Source organism: Stigmatopora argus, chromosome 8, assembly GCF_051989625.1.
Source record: "Stigmatopora argus isolate UIUO_Sarg chromosome 8, RoL_Sarg_1.0, whole genome shotgun sequence".
NCBI lineage: Eukaryota > Metazoa > Chordata > Actinopteri > Syngnathiformes > Syngnathidae > Stigmatopora > Stigmatopora argus.
This window is the reverse complement of record NC_135394.1, coordinates 12,536,723-12,553,219: the sequence shown is the minus strand read 5'-3', so window position 1 is coordinate 12,553,219 and position 16,497 is coordinate 12,536,723. Positions and strand designations below refer to the sequence as shown.

At 44.2% G+C, this 16,497-nt stretch overlaps 2 protein-coding genes across 4 annotated transcripts; both read right to left on the bottom strand.

Moving 5' to 3' along the window:
* Positions 1–1,380: 1,380 nt before the first annotated feature.
* Positions 1,381–4,430, bottom strand: LOC144078923 (C2 calcium-dependent domain-containing protein 4C). The gene is made up of 2 exons (XM_077607387.1): positions 4,283–4,430; positions 1,381–2,752 (listed from the first exon to the last, which is right to left on the bottom strand). The coding sequence occupies exon 2, from the start codon at positions 2,679–2,681 to the stop codon at positions 1,443–1,445; it is 1,239 nt and encodes a 412-aa protein (XP_077463513.1). The 5' UTR covers positions 2,682–2,752; positions 4,283–4,430; the 3' UTR covers positions 1,381–1,442.
* Positions 4,431–11,629: 7,199 nt separating this feature from the next.
* cdc34a (cell division cycle 34 homolog (S. cerevisiae) a) lies at positions 11,630–16,388 on the bottom strand. Of its 3 annotated transcripts, none has more exons than XM_077608092.1 (5): positions 15,858–16,388; positions 13,826–13,912; positions 13,650–13,747; positions 12,924–13,058; positions 11,630–12,377 (listed from the first exon to the last, which is right to left on the bottom strand). In XM_077608092.1, exons 1-5 carry the CDS (start codon positions 16,038–16,040, stop codon positions 11,921–11,923), a joined length of 960 nt encoding a protein of 319 aa, XP_077464218.1. In that variant the 5' UTR covers positions 16,041–16,388; the 3' UTR covers positions 11,630–11,920. The 3 variants fall into 3 exon arrangements, with proteins under 3 accessions (XP_077464218.1, XP_077464217.1, XP_077464219.1); XM_077608091.1 differs by having other exon boundaries at positions 11,630–12,381; positions 13,650–13,779; positions 15,858–16,387; XM_077608093.1 differs by having other exon boundaries at positions 11,929–12,381; positions 15,858–16,383.
* Positions 16,389–16,497: the final 109 nt, after the last annotated feature.

Here is a 16,497-nt window from a genome sequence, read left to right as displayed (position 1 = left end):
AGCTGCATCAAAGCAGAGTCTCACAAAAGCGTGGCTTTACAATCATTATCAAAGAGGTGGACACGGGATGAACGGTGAGGGGCGGGGCCACAACTTGCTTCCGGTGAGGAACGTTTGCGGCGCTTGTCTACAGGCGGGTGTTCGGTTTTCCAAACCGCCCTAATTTGCATTTTTTAATATCCGTTACAATGCTGTCCATTGATTAGTCAATACGGTATATCACCTCTGAACCCAATCGAACAATTCTTTTTAAGGGCCCTAATGAGTGACAAAGGTTGCATTGTAAATCCTGCAAGTCTCTTTATCTAATCAACATTAAAGGAAAGAGTTGAAAAGTGTCTGTGACGGGTTGTTTTTGTTAGCCAAGGTTGTCGGGAACCAAACAAACAAGGAAACTAATAGACTGGTTCAAATCTTACTCTCAGGCGATCTACCCATAATAACTTGGCTATCGATTGGTCGATGCGCAACTCTGTGAATGTTCAACCAGTCCAGCATGCATGTTTTGGGGGATATGGGAGGAAACCAGAGCACTCAGAGAAAACCCACAAAGGCCCGGGGAGTAAATGCAATCTGCACCCAGCAAGGTTGGGACCCACCGGGAATTTAACCCTCGATCTCAGAACTGTGAGGCGGACGTGCTAAGCAGTAGTAGTTATCTTCGGATCATAGGGAGTTCATTTTTAGGTACTCGGACGTTTGGTCGAAAGACGTTTGGTCGAACGGACGTTTGGTCGAACGGACGTTTGGTCGAACAGATGTTTGGTCACCGAGTTGTTACTGTTAAAAAACAGCTCTCAAAATTATTATCATGAAAGACTTTAATATCTAAATATCTAATATCAAAATATCAACAGTAAACTCTCTGTCATAACTTGACAGCGAGCGAACCTGGCGACCAAACGTCCGTTCGACCAAACGTCCGGTTGACCAAACGTCCAGTCGACCAAACGTCCAGTCGACCAAACGTCCAGTCGACCAAACGTCCAGTCGACCAAACGTCCGGTCGACCAAACGTCCAGTCGACCAAACGTCCGGTCGACCAAACATCCGGTCGACCAAACGTCCGGTCGACCAAACGTCCGGTCGACCAAACGTCCGGTCGACCAAACGTCCGGTCGACCAAACGTCCGGTCGACCAAACGTCCGGTCGACCAAACGTCCGGTCGACCAAACGTCCGGTCGACCAAACGTCCGGTCGACCAAACGTCCGGTCGACCAAACGTCCGGTCGACCAAACGTCCAGTCGACCAAATGTCCGGGGACCAAAAGTCCAGGGACCAAACGTCTTTTGTCGAAACATCCGGTCACGATTTCTCCCAAGTATCGTGAAGCATACAGCTCGGTGGAAATGCGAAGTTATAAAGCAGTGCAAAGAACTTGTGATGGGTCCTCAAAAGGCCTTGTATTGTTTATTTGTTTGTTTGTTTTCTTTTGGGAGTTCAAACCCCTGACAGCAGCTTGGAAAGGAGAACTTCCCGCTCCCCCAGAAGAGTGTTCCGTTTCAGGCTGGTGCCTTTATTGACCACCTTGAGCTTGAGCGAGAGGTTCTTGACCTGGAGCGGGCCCACGGCGTCAAAGAAGAAGTCCTCGTTGAAGACGGGGTTGCGGCTGTTCTTGATGATATTGCTGCGTTGCTTCTGCATCTTGCCGGGGTTCAGGTAGACCGACACGCAGCAGTTGATGCTCTTGATGTCAAAGTGTTTGTCGTAAAGACTCTCGGCCGCCAGGACGCGGACGCGCAGGCGCGACGTGCCGGCGTCGTAGTGGGCGCTTATGCGGACGCTGCCGCCCTTGTGCAAATTGACGGTGTGCTCCCGCTGGGAGCCGTGCTCCGGGGCCGGCGAGCCCCCGCAGTGGAACGACGGGATGTGCAGACGGCGCTGGACGCCCGGGCTGGGCTCGGCCGAGCTGCACTCGTCGGTGGACAGCGAGCTGTGGCGGGCGAAGGAGCGCTTGGCCTTCACCACCTTGGCCTGCGTCTCGTGGGTGAAGAGCTTGAGCAGCGAGGCCGAGCGGGACAGCAGCGGCGAGCCGAAGGGCGACGACTCGGCCGACGAGCAGGTATCGCTCTCGCCGCCGCTGAAGTAGCGGTACGGGTTCATGTGCGAGGCGTTGAAGTCGGCCGGGTTCAGCCGGTCGCTCTTGGTCTTCCTCTGAATGTTGGGGGAGGTCATGGGACTGCTCACGTCGGCGTGGAAGAGCGACTCTTTGCGGCGAGTGTGGGGGCTCTCCTTGAGCGTGGTGAAGCCGTAGGAGGTCTGGGTTTTGGGGACGTAGGGCAGCGACATGGCCGTCTGCGACTGGGGGTCGGCGTTGGTGTCCCCGCCGATGTCGTCGGCGCTCTCGATCTGGATGATGTGGCGGTTGGCCGCCTTCAGCAGGTTCTTGGTGTCCCCGGTCAGCTTGGACACCAAACGGGGGCTCTTGGGGACACCCGTCTTCTTCCCGCCGCCGAGCGCTTGCTCCGACGACGACGAGGGCTGCGGGGACTCGGGCGGCAGCGCCTCGGGTTCGGGGGGGTAGCTGACCAACTTGGGCGGGATGAAGAAGTCTGGGATCTTGTCGGGCGTGAGGATGTTGCTGTAAGGGGGCGCCACCGCTCCTTTCTTGTCAGCGTTCTCCCCGTGTCGCAGCACGCCCGTTTCCACCGAGCCGCGGATCTTGTCCAGAACCCACATGGTGGCCCACCCTGCGGACGACGGCGTGCTGCGTGGGCGTGAGGCGGCGGCGCAGTCAGGTGGAGTTGCGGCTAATAATGCACAAGAGGGTCCGGGGAGGATGGAAATTGTGAGACCACTGGGAGCACAAATAGCACTTGGCGTCATTTCGATATTATTGCTTTTGAAGTCGTAAACACTGCCTCAAAATAATACTGTGTAACTCTCGTGTGACTTTATGCCCGAAATGTGAATTCTGTACCGTATCAAAACAGACTATTTATCAAAATGATAGCAATTTTGAGGCAATTTTTCTGTCTCATTTTGTCCCCTCGTATTAGAAAAGCTAAGGAAACAGTTTCATTTTTTTACTCAGTAGGAGCACTCCAGGTTTATAAAAGTTTGTAGGCATTTTTCGCAGGTTGATTTTTTAAAATTCATGCAGGCCCCTCCCCCTTTGCCAAGTTTATTTATCATTTGCGTTAAATTTCTGTTTAATGTAGATTTGTTCTTATTCTGTTACTTTAAAAAAAGTCAAAGAGGTAATGTTTTTGTCAACTGTGATATTGTGAAATGGATAGTAAAAAAAGGTGATTTTTTCTGAATTCATATTTCAGTCTGTTAGTCAGTCATCACAAATGTTAAGTTCTTTTATTTGGTAAAAAGACATTAAATTTGTGTCCCTGTGCAGTAGAGATGTGCTTTTAAAAATTGTAGTTGGATTGAAATAAGTCATGAAAATAAACTCTGATTGGTTCAATACAATTTTCGAAACAATGAGATTATGCAGATGGAATAAATAGCATCTTGTGTCCAATTTCATGGTAGAAACGTTTGATGGCTTAACAGACTACAAATGAAGAGCCTCATGCGTGACCTCTACTGGTAGAAATATGCACGTGTAAGATGCATATTTCTACTTTTTAATTATCATTGCGGATAGTTGCTTTACTTGTCCATATTGAAGCATAAAACTGCATTGCATTCAAGGAGTTTAATTGGAATGAATACAAAGTATTATGTACGTTCCAATCAAGCCAAACAACACGTTAAGTGAACAGCAATTTAAAAGGGGAAACCCCCATTTTATTTCATTAAATGAATTTATAAATGAGCTTTTGGTTGCAGAATAAAATATTAACAGCCATTTTCCACTTTTACTGCTCCATTGTCGTTTTCTAGAACAGTTATTATAAACTCACAAAAAATATATATACGATTTAGAATGTATAAAAAGATTCATCTTGAACATATTAACTTGATAAATCAAAATATTTTGGGGGATATTTACTTCATTTAGCTAAACGCGGAACAATATGGTCTAGATAATCATTATAATTAAAAAAAATAATAATATTTGGGCACGCTTTCTTTTAATAGCATGCCTTGCATTATTATGATGTCACCATAGAGTGCATTTCTTTTGAATTGAAAAGGAAATAAATCCTGGACTATTACGTCACACTTGGAGAAACTTGTTCCATGCGCAGTAAAAATATCTCCAGCTAAGTTTATTTTTATTTCTCCGAGTGAAAGTGAAGCGTTCGCGTAAGAAGTCCAAACTAGGAGTCTCTCTTGTTTGTAGCAGAAATAGGTTTTGTTTTGTTTTTTTTAATACTCACGGTGAAATGAAGTCAGTCTTGGGCTCCGGTGTCGTTTACGGCCACCACAGGTGTTTCCTCGCCGGGTGAGGGAGCGCTTTTCTCGCGGTCTTGTGCGGAGCTCAGGGCTCCGGGGTGCGGGCTTTATACGAACCACGCCACGCCAAAATTCACCAATCAGCTCCAGCCTTGTAAATTGTGCAAACCACACACACACACGCACACATTTACACACACACTTACACACACACACTTACACACACACACACACACACACACGCACACACTTACACACATACAGGAGCACAGTCCAATACTATTGGCTTCCTGCACTTAACATCCTTTTCTAAACCGCTAAATTCTCACAAGGGTCCCGGGGGGTGCTAGAGTCAATCCCAGCTAACATCGATCCAAAGGTGGGGAACACCCTGAATCGGTGGCCAGTCGATCCCAATGCACGAGGAGACGGACAACCCTACACACATGCACACACTCATACCTAGGGGCAATTTAGAGCAGGGGTCTCCAACTCCGGTCCTCGAGGGCCAGTCTGTTTTCCACATCTCCCTCTTCTACCACACCTGAATCAAATGATCAATTAATCAGCAAGCTGTCCAGGAGCTTGATCACCATCATGATTATTTGATTCGGGTGTGTTGGCGGAGCGAGACATGGAAAACTGACTGGAAAAGGGCCCTCGAGGACCGAAGTTGGAGACCCCTGATTTAAAGTGTCCAATCAGCCTACCATACATGTTGTTTTTTTATCGTTTTAATGAAGGAAACCAGATTATCCGGAGAAAACCAAAGAAGACCCGGCCGGGCAGAACATGCAAACTCCACACAGGAGGATTTACTTGGGTTCGAACCCAGGACCCCAGAACTTGGTCTTGTCAAATGCGAAATGAAATCAGCAGTGACTGTCACTCAAAAGTCCGCATCTGCAGCTTTCGTATTGAATCACATTTGATCATACAAAGCCAATCATTGGAATACGCAGACATGCACCTGCTATCTAATTCCAATTTGGGCAACTTTTTTCCCTTTATTTCTTCACTTTACAAAACTGGCTTGTCCGTTTTCCCCGGGTTTAAAGTGCTCTGTTGCCCTGGAGACTTCTCCATGGCAACGCGTAAAGCTGCAATGTCTAAAATAAGAGAAAGCCTCTCCACTTCATTTCTGCGCAGGCAGGAAACAGTTTTACGCACCACCTGTGGAATTTCAAAAGGCCATTTCATTAATTCTATTGCAGGCAGGCGCAGCAAGTTTTGGGCCGTATTTGGTCAGTATACATATGGAAATTGATTTGGATTCAAATTTCTCTCAGGAGTGATAAAGTTCTATTTTGATCATTTTTTTCCAAAGAAAAATAGTGTTATACTATAAAGTGACATTAACAGTTAAAAAAATGGAAGTGTACAGTGTGTCAAACATAAAGCCTGCAGGCCGGAAGTGGCCCACTAGTGAGTCCAATCTGGCCCACGCAGTTGATCTGACTGACAGACACTGTACATAGAGCACGTGTCAAAGTGGTGGCTCGGGGGCCAAATCTGGCCCGCCGCATCATTTTGTGTGGCCCAGGAAAGTAAATCATGAGTGCCGACTTTCTGTTTTAGGATCAAATTAAAATGAAGAGTATAGATGTATATTAAATTTCCTGATTTTCCCCCTTTTAAATCAATAATTGTACTTTTTAAATCATTTTTTCTGTGTTTTTAGTTCAAAAATCATTTTGTAAAATCTAAAAATATATTAAAAAAGCTAAAATAAACATTGTTTTAGATCTATAAAAAACTGAATATTCACGGCTTCTAGTCCAGTTCTTTGAATCCATTTATTAAAAAAAAAATCTAAATATTATATCTAAAATGGTCCGACCCACATGAAATCAAGTTGACGTTAAAGCGGCCCGCGAACCAACCCGAGTCTGACACCCTTGCTATAAAGTGACATTAACAGTAACAAAATGGAAGTGTACAGTGTGTCAAACATAAAGCCCGCAGGCCGGAAGTGGCCCACTATTGAGTCCAATCTGGCCCACGCGGTTGATCTGACTGACAGGCACTGTACATGGAGGATGAAATGCTTTTTTATTTATTTTTCTATTTTTATTTTTTATACACATGGGTGCTCTGAAAAACAGATTTTTGTGAGATGTGTGATAAAGTGTGAGTTGACTATACTGCATGCTTCTTGTTGATCTTACACATTTCCAGGCTTGGAGTCGTAGGCTTTTTTCATGTTGAGCCGAGAGAGGGTTGATGGGATTTGTTCCATTCCGGGGATCTTTCGGACAGTTCTTCCCTGCTTTAGCCACTGAGAGAAACCCAGGTTTTTCTTTAACTTTGCCCGGTTGAGAGAAGTGTGAACCTGTCAAAAGCACACAAAGAAAGAATAAAAGGTCAGATGTGAACGTCAGGAACAGAGACGTTTCCACGGCAACGCAAACACCAGCAGCCAGCTGGGTTGAAAGCGGGTACGAGCGTGCAAAGTGAGGTAGCTGGGCTATAAATGGATACTGCTGTATGACACGTCAGTCAATGAGAAACCACTTTACCGGCCACTGTGCGCATGCTTTCCGTCCAGTCTATCCATTTAATAAATGATTGCAACCAACTTTGTCCGTCTCTTGCTACGTTAGCAAGTGAACCTGTGGTGAGATGTTGGCAAATTTTGTGGACAAATTGGTCGCTGAAAAACACGCCATAATCATGTCTAAAAGATACGCTTTTTACGTAAAATATTGTTTTGGATTGAAATCTGGGCCTTTTACTTTCCTGCACTGTTTTTGTTCGTAATTTGTAAAATATTCCAACTCTTGGAACCCATTTTTGTTTATTATTCAAGTTTCAATTTTTTTTTTTTCAATTTTCAAGATGAAAATTTCATGTCTGTCTCACGTTACCATTCAAAAAACTGGATTTAGGTCAGGGTTGGGCAAACTTTTCGGCCTGGGGGCCACATTGACTTTAAAAATTTGACAGACGGGCCGGGTCAGCACAAGATACGATACATATAAAAAAACTGCATCCGTTAACAGTACATATGAAACATAAACAGAAAAAAAGGACTAAAGTATGAACATACTCATCACTCATCTGGAATTTATGGGGTACTTTCTTGGTTTTCATCAGACTAAAGGTCTGTTCACACACATGTAGAACCAAATAACACCAGAATCCTCTGTGCCATCTTCTGGATGTTTGGAAATTCGGCTGCACTTAATGAAGCATAAAACTCAAGAGACTTTCAGGAAGTTGAACTTGTCACATTGGAGATCAATCAGTTCCAACTGCAACTCCTGTGGAACCGTTTCCGGGTCTTGTGAGAAAGGACATGACACCAGCTGTCAATTTTTCCAAAATCACGAAACCGACAGCAGAATTGCTCATGCAGGTCATCCAATGATTTCCTGTATTTTTTTTCACATACGGGGGCCTCTTTTAACGCAACCAGTGTGGGGAAATGAGCAAATGACTTGTCTAATATTTGCTTGAAAAATAAAACCAGCTCGGTTTTGAAGGCGGAAGGTTTGCTTGCATTTCATGTACAAACTGTTTTTTCTCTTGTAGCTTCGCATTCAGCTCGTTCATGTGTGTCAGGATGTCCACAGTAAAAGTTAAATGTTCAGAAATGTGTCCAATAACGAACTAATCTCCTGTTTGAGCTCCCACACACATTTACATACTTTTACTAGACTAGTGCGCCATCAAGGAAACGAGGGTATTGCAGGGAAACGAATGAGGTCATTGATTTTTACTATAATTTGGACAACGTCGGCGGGCCGGATTAAAAAGCCTAATGTGACCCGCCGTAGTTTGCCCATGTCTGATTTAGGTGATAATTTTAAATTAATCCCCAAAATTTCCCCCTTTGACCTCTTGTATTACCCATTGACTAAAACACCCCAAAATACTTAGCTTCCTGTTTTCATCTTGGATTAACCAACACATATTTTCCAACTAATAACTAAAATACCTTTATTTCATCTTTTTAAATATACACCCTACATGAAAAAAACAAACAAATCTCATCCAAAACATCCACACGCGCATAGAGGCATATTTTAAACAGTCATCGAGGCATATTATAAACAATCCATGAAGTCAGAAGTTAAGACGCTTCTTTTTTCCTGAGTATTTTGAAATAAAATTGCATCGTGTTTAGATTTTTGGAATAAACACAATAAATATCCCTGTTATCAAATAGCTTTTGATCAAATGTATCTTATGAGCTCAAAAGAAAACAGACCAAAATAAAGAAAGAAATGAAAATGAAAATGTCAGCCCACCAACAAGAAACAGGGTTTACCAAACTAAGGAATGTTGCCCATGTCATATTTCATTAATAATAGCGCATCATTTCATACCAATGCGGATATTGTTAGTTCAGGAAACCCTGGATGGAAAGTTTCTGTCATGATGGAGGATACTAAAGACTGGAAGAACCTGTTGGTAGATGTTGCGATACTTTGCTTTCACGGAGGCATCTGAGATTATCGCCACAAATCTAAATGACTTCCAAGTTGCTTGGGCAGAAAACAGAAGGTGATAGATAGGGAGGGAGGGATTTTGATCCAAAACGTGGCAAGACTTGGGTGGGACACATCTTCTTAATACTTAAGTCTAAATCGCAAATCACTCTCATATTGCTAAAATAGCTATGAGGATAGCTAAATTGCGCTATGAATTCCTATTGAATTCATATCCGCTCCAAGAAGGCGTTTTTTTTTTAAATAAGAACCATTTTCTGTAGCTCATTGTTACCAGAATTAAAATTTAGGGAAAATAAGCTTTCACTAGGCATTTCCTAATATAAATTTCAGTGTTTAATAAAGGACCCATAATTTGTCACTAATATATTACAACACTGTCAACTCTGTCTCTCTCTCTACATCTCTCTCTCTCTCTACGTCTCTCTCTCTCTCCATCTCTCTGTCTCTCTCTCTCTCTCCATCTCTCTGTCTCTCTCTCTACATCTCTCTCTCTCTCTACGTCTCTCTCTCTCTCCATCTCTCTGTCTCTCTCTCTCTCTCCATCTCTGTCTCTCTCTCTCTACATCTCTCTGTCTCTCTCTCTCTCCATCTCTCTGTCTCTCTCTCTCTCTCCATCTCTCTGTCTCTCTCTCTCTACATCTCTCTGTCTCTCTCTCTCTCTACATCTCTGTCTCTCTCTCTACATCTCTCTGTCTCTCTCTCTCTCTCTACATCTCTCTGTCTCTCTCTCTCTACATCTGTCTCTCTCTCTCTCTCTCTCCATCTCTCTGTCTCTCTCTCTCTCTCTCTCTCTCCATCTCTCTGTCTCTCTCTCTCTCTCCATCTCTCTGTCTCTCTCTCTCTACATCTCTCTGTCTCTCTCTCTCTACATCTCTGTCTCTCTCTCTACATCTCTCTGTCTCTCTCTCTCTCTCTCTACATCTCTCTGTCTCTCTCTCTCTCTCTCTACATCTCTCTCTCTCTCTCTCTCTCTACATCTCTCTCTCTCTCTCTCTCTCTCCATCTCTCTGTCTCTCTCTCTCTCTCTCTACATCTCTCTGTCTCTCTCTCTCTCTCTACATCTCTCTCTCTCTCTCTCTCTCTACATCTCTCTCTCTCTCTCTCTCTCTCCATCTCTCTGTCTCTCTCTCTCTCTCTCTCTACATCTGTCTCTCTCTCTCTCTCTCTCTACATCTGTCTCTCTCTCTCTACATCTCTGTCTCTCTCTCTCTACCTCTCTCTGTCTCTCTCTCTCTACATCTCTGTCTCTCTCTCTCTCTACCTCTCTCTGTCTCTCTCTCTCTATATCTCTCTGTCTCTCTCTCTCTCTCTCTACATCTCTGTCTCTCTCTCTACATCTCTCTGTCTCTCTCTCTGTCTCTCTCTCTCTCTAAATTTCTGTCTCTCTCTCTCTACATCTCTCTGTCTCAATCAGACCCAGGTGATTTAGGTTCATACCTGCAGTGGCACTTGCGTGCTGTGGTTCCTCTCTCCTGGCTCCAGGTGTGAAAGGAGCAGTAAGCGCTATGGGCGACCCCCCTCTTTTTGTTTGCACCGGGTGTGCTTGGCTTGTCGGGTGAGGGGTCCGCATCTGTGAAGGGGGCTGGCCGTAAAGTGCGCTTCTTGCCTGGCTCCACATTTTTCGGCCATTTTCTTGCTTTGTTCGGTGTGTCTTCAGCAAGATTCAAAAGCAGGCAGACTTTTTAAGGGAATTCTCATGTTCCTTCTTCAGATTTTGATTCTCTGAGAATTCCTCATAGGCCTTCCGGCCTTCCTCTTAGCTCATCTTGCCAAAGGTCGTACCTCTTGAGCTCATGTTCAATGATGTTCATAGGGAGGGCCCCAATTTTGAAATGTGACTAGTATATGAACTTGTGAAAAACATATTCTTGTTCTCCATGAAGATAGAAAGTTTCTTGAGGAAAGACACCAGCTAAAGCAGCTCCTCATCCTTTCTGTCCAGAATCTTCACAAGCATGTTAACCGTTTTTGTTTCATTCTTCAATGATCAGGAAAATCTCTCAGCATGAATTTCACATCTTCTTACTTCACGTCCCTTTGTTTGAAGGTTTTTTTTAAACAATGGTGACATGTTACGCTATTAATACATTTAAGGCGATATTTTACGGCGATTCTCTAGGGACGTCCCATCTAATTTATTATCTCTTTAATACTTATCTTTTATTATCCGTCTACGTCGTCTTTTTAACCGTTATTCTCTTCAATCCTCTCGATTCACGAGCGCATCTCGGCGTACTTCCGGTTCTTAACACACGCTTCCGGTTTATATAATAGTACTATACTTTTTAATCGAGCGCTTTCTTACTCATCGGGTGCAGTATTTTTCAAAGCTTTATTTTTAACAATCTCCGAAAATCCTTTTAACAAAGGGGACTTTAACCCCCACCTTACGGGGACTTTAACCCCCACCCTAGGTTAAGCCGCGTCACCAGTCCACCTCTTGGATCGACATTTAGTTGGCCAGACCGACTAAATGTACGTCCGTTGCATACCTTACGTATCTATTTTCCTCGTTTCCGACATACGTACTTCTCAACAGTATGCACAATTTATCTCCCACTTTTGGAGCGTTTTTCTCGACTATTCCACGAATGAAAAATGGGATTTTCGCCAGATTTGTTCTGCACATTAATTTTAAACAGCCCCTTCCCGTCTCTTGTGCCTCTTTTCCGATGGGGGTTCGTTCTTCAAACGGCCCGCGATCGACCGAAATGCCCTCTCTTTCAAAGTAAGACTAGCTGACGTCAGTAATTCTCGGCCTTCAGTCCACCGCGGTGCGAAAATTCAGAAATGAATCTCCCGGGTTTCTAAGGCACCAGAAAATGTTGGATCTAATCGATAAACATTCAATAACTTCGAATTAGATGAAGCACACAGAGTCGGCCATGATGAGTTTTATCTAGCTTCAGCTGAAGGAGGGAGTCAGAGCAGCCAGCGCCAGGAGCGCGTCTGACCTCCAGCCTGACCAGTTTGAACTCCCTGAATCCCCCCCAACAGGTCGACCAGTTTTATTGACAAAGGTCATGTGACATAGGTACAAACTTTAGGCGGGAAACTGTGACCAAAGAAATGGGTGTGTCATGGTAGATGACGCGCCCCTAACTCATAGGTGTCACGGACGGAAATTTCCACTAGGTCATGCAAAATTCTATTCTAGTGACTAAACTAAATAAACCAATTGACTAACAAAAAGCATAAGAATACATTCCATACTCCACAGCGTGGTACATTTGAAATGAGCAAAACGAGCGGAGTTCCATTGACGCATCGCCGATAAAAACAGGGGAAAAAAAAGCAAAATTGGTGAGTGCGCGAGACAGGGTGGTGATCAATCTCAGTAGGGATTCTCAATCTCATATTCCGAGTCCGTGTCGATAAAACGAATGTCCCCGTAGTTGTCGCAAATGCCCTCCTGGTCGCTGTCGTGGTCCTCCTCGTTTTCGTCGTCGTCTTCGTACAAGAGGGTGGAGTCGTCGTCGTACAGCTGGCTGGCGCTGTCGTAGTACAACAGGTTGGAGCCGTCGTCCGTGGTTGGCACTTTGGTGCGGATGCAGTATTCCTCCAGCGTGACGGGAACCTTGACGCCGTCAAGGTCGGCTTCGCTTTTGGTGGCCTGCACCTGCTTCCTGGGAAGAGAGTTGCCACTTCTCACACTTGTTTCTCTTTACAACCAAAAAAGGGTTGTCAAACTCTCACATTAAGGCCAACTAGATCTCATGTGGGCTGGACCACTTCATTTTGGCCCCAAAGTTCACTTCCTTTGCGCCATTGACAGGACTAGGCGTTCAGTCCATTTTGACTGGGAAACGGATGAACGATGGTTCATTCACCACTTCGTATTCAAAATGGATTGGAGATCCAGCGCCGTCAATGGCATTGAAGGATGAGCAGTTCAAGTGAATTGGACTTCTGTCATTGTCAATAACGGGCAATGGGTTCATTTTGGGTGACTTTTTTTTCACCCACTTCCACTCACGGGTCACCTCTGGTAAATTTTGGATTCATTAAATTGTGTGCGCAGTATGAATGAGCTACAAAGTCCCCTTCGGGCCAGATGTTTGAATTCCATGGGTTTTGACTTTTTGAACAAAACTCAATGTTCCTGGCCATTCACAAAACATTCAATAAAAACGCGGCCTAGCCTAGTTTTTTTTGCAATCGATGCTACCTGATGATTTCAATGTATTCCTGGTCCTCGCCTTTGCTCTCCCTCCACCTGCGGTACATGACGGAGGCATCGACATTGGCAGGCGAGAAGGTGTTGGGCTCGTTGAGGAGGGAAATGACACTGAGTAGGATGGTCCTGAGCGACAGGAAAGAAACATCAACGCAAATAGGTGAGTGCCCGACCTGTGAGGCTTTCTTCAAAATGATCAGCGCCACAAAAGTATAACTGCACATTTTAAAAATAACGTTTCCTGAATGACCTTTAATCGTTTTACCGTTTCGTTTAGAAAATTTCCCCTGCAGACTAACCACATTTAAAGAGGTACATTGCTGCCACCTGTTGGCAATGTGAGGCTGCAAAATGGTTTCTGAAGAGCACCTGACAATCCTCTGCCCAATTGCATACCTGTCCACTTACATACATACATTTTTCCCCTTTTTTCTACGTTTTCATTTCAAATTGTGTACGCTGCATAACAACTTTTATACAGGATTTTTTTTGTATTTAAAATTCAGAACCGATCTCGTTGTACCCATTTCTGCTCTAATCCGGATGGCCTTGGTCACTGGTAGCAGACAAAAACCTCATCGTTGACTGCTAATATTGTCACGCTTTAAGCACGATATGTGCACGCGCCGAGGTTGACAGGTATCAAACAATATATAAAAAAATAGCGTTGGCTCTATTGTTTAACCCAGTGCAGTCCATTGGCTGAAGATAGCTTACCTGACATTTTGCGTGGGGTTCCACCGCTCTGAAGGCAGCTCGCCGCTATGGGGGTCGTCCACTGGGGGGTGCAGGATGGAAATGCACACTTCGCCGTTCTACTCCATGGATACGGTCGAGAGACCAAATGCTGATGCACGTTTTGAAGAGATTGTTACAGCTACCAGCAGACTTACCTCATAAATGTTAGGGTGCCACATTTTGGTGAGGAAACGGAAATTAGGGGGAGAGTACGGGTAGTCCACCGGGAACTTGAGCAAGGCCTGGAACAAATAAAAATGCTAAAGGAAAAACAATTCAACTGTCAAACTTGGTGCCGATCTGTGTGCAATCATCTGGGGCTGCTTTGATGCTACAGGGGTTGGGAGACTTTTTGCGATTGATGGAACCAGGATTTTAGCTCTTTACCAAGAAGCTGAAGCGCATTTGGGTTCAATTAACAACCACAGAGGGCATATTGACCATTGGATTGGATTGGATTGGATAACTTTATTCATCCCGTATTCGGGAAATTTCATTTTGACAGTAGCAAGGGGGTGAGAATGCAGATACAGGAAAGACTTGGCCATGACCACTATCTTAGCAGGGCAGGTCAAAAATGTATATATCTGTATTCCTACGGTATGATGGGCACGCAATGGAAGTTCCCTGCTGGAGACCAATGTTTAATAAATCCATTGGCTGCTAGTTAATTTTAAAGTCTGGTATTGACCAACACAAAAACAATACAAAAGTAGGGAGATCTTGAGGATGCTGCCACCTTGGATTTTTTCCCAATTGCTCAAATGAATCAGTTTCTCAGTATTAGTTTTTTCTTTTCCCCAAGATGGCGCCGTCACGCGGCAGCCGGTGGCATCAGCTGTCCCCTCTTATTTGTTTTTCGTGTTTTACAGCCTTTCTATCTTTTTTTAAATTACATTTTAATATTTCTTAATACATTCCTTTTTAATGTACTTTGTACTTTATACTTTTATGTTTTTACAACTTTCTTTGTTCTGTTAGCCTGGCTTCTTTCTGCTACTTCTTTTTTGATGATTTGATTTGGCAGTGGCTATTTAGCCGGTTACCGGTCAAATAGCCTATATGGCCCCATATGGCTATTTAGCCGGTAAGAATTCTGTTTGGGGTAAATAGTAAGAAACTACGGCAACGGAGCCACTACCTAAATAATAGTCATTAAATCCCAATTCACCTAATGTTAAAATCTATAAATTGGCAATAAGACATCAAATTTCCATAAGATTGGTTGAATGGTTTAGAAAATCCCTTATTCACTCAATGTTAAATAATAGGTTACCGGCTAAATAGCCCCTGAGACTATTTGACCGGTTACCGGCTAAGGAGCTACTGCCATTTGATTTAATGATTCTTAATGATCCCATATACTTTGCTTTGTTTTGTACTTTGTGCTTTTGTTGTTCGGCGGCCTTTGCGACTGTATTGTCTAACTATGTGTAACTATGCCTTACCTGTATCTGCATTCTCACCCTCTTGCTACTGTCACAATGAAATTTCCAAATACGGGATGAATAAAGTTATTGGATTGGATTGGATAACTTTATTCATCCCGTATTCGGGAAATTTTGTTGTCACAGTAGCAAGAGGGTGAGGATGCAGGAATAGGAAAGGCATTTTAGACATAAATAGATAGGTAAAAGTAAGTTAATAAATAAATACATGAATAAATATATAAATAAATAAGCGTGTTGCTTAGCACATATATACATACATACACATAAATACACATGCATGCATACGGTAGGTCTCAACACTCAGCCATTTTTTTTGTTAAAGAGCCTGACAGCTGATGGGAGGAAGGATCTGCGGAAGCGCTCCTTCCTGCAATGAGGGTGCCGCAGTCTATTGCTAAAGGAGCTTCGGAGGGACTCCACAGACTCATGCAGGGGGTGGGAGGTGCTGTCCATGATGGACATCATCCTGGTCAGCATTCTCCGCTCTCCCACTTCCTCCACAGAGTCCAGAGGACAGCCCAGAACAGAGCTGGCCCTCCTGACCAGCTTATTCAGCCTGTTCCTGTCCCTCTCCGTGCTCCCGCATCCCCAACAGAGCACTGCCAATCCAATTATCCAATCCAATTTACCAAACAAAATTCTAAATTGACAGCAGAAGCTTTTAGCGAAAAGCACTATTGTTAAATGAGTTCAGGCATTCCAGCTCATCAATATGAGTTGATAGTTGGGCCCTCACCTTAAAATAACCACCTTCGTAGTGCGTGTTCGGCGGTCCAAATATCGCCACTTCCCAGTTGTACATGTCCGACTCGTTGACCAGAGTGATTTTGAAGCCCTCCACCGGCTCGTCCTGGAGACTTTTCATCTCCAACATGAGTGCTTTCTGGGAACTGGCTACAGGATTTCCAAGCTGAGCCATATTCCAAACAAACCAACGACTTGGACAAGTCACGTGAGGCCGCCCGCCGTAGCGCAACAGCGAAACCAAACGAAAAAAAACTCCCCAAAGTATCAAATTAACTCCCAGACAAAAATAAAAATACTTTTAATAAATACTTAACGCTGTTTTTTTATTTTTTATTTTTTGGGCAAAGCCGGATGCCGTTCGCGAACCTCTTACCCCTGACCAGCTGTACTCGATTTTTAAAGTCCCCCACTTCCGCCAGGGAGTTTCGAAGTAAAACCACGATAGGGAGGATGCGCCTCGAAAAACTAGTTAAATACAAAACTAGTTTGCCCACGTGGTTATTGCGAGCTTCAGTGAGCACGAGAGCTTTCGTTTGTCGTCAAGTCCTTGGTTAAAACCTCGCGTCACTGCGTCATACACAAACGATTTGGTGACAAGTGACGTCATGTGAAACGCGTAAAATTACTAA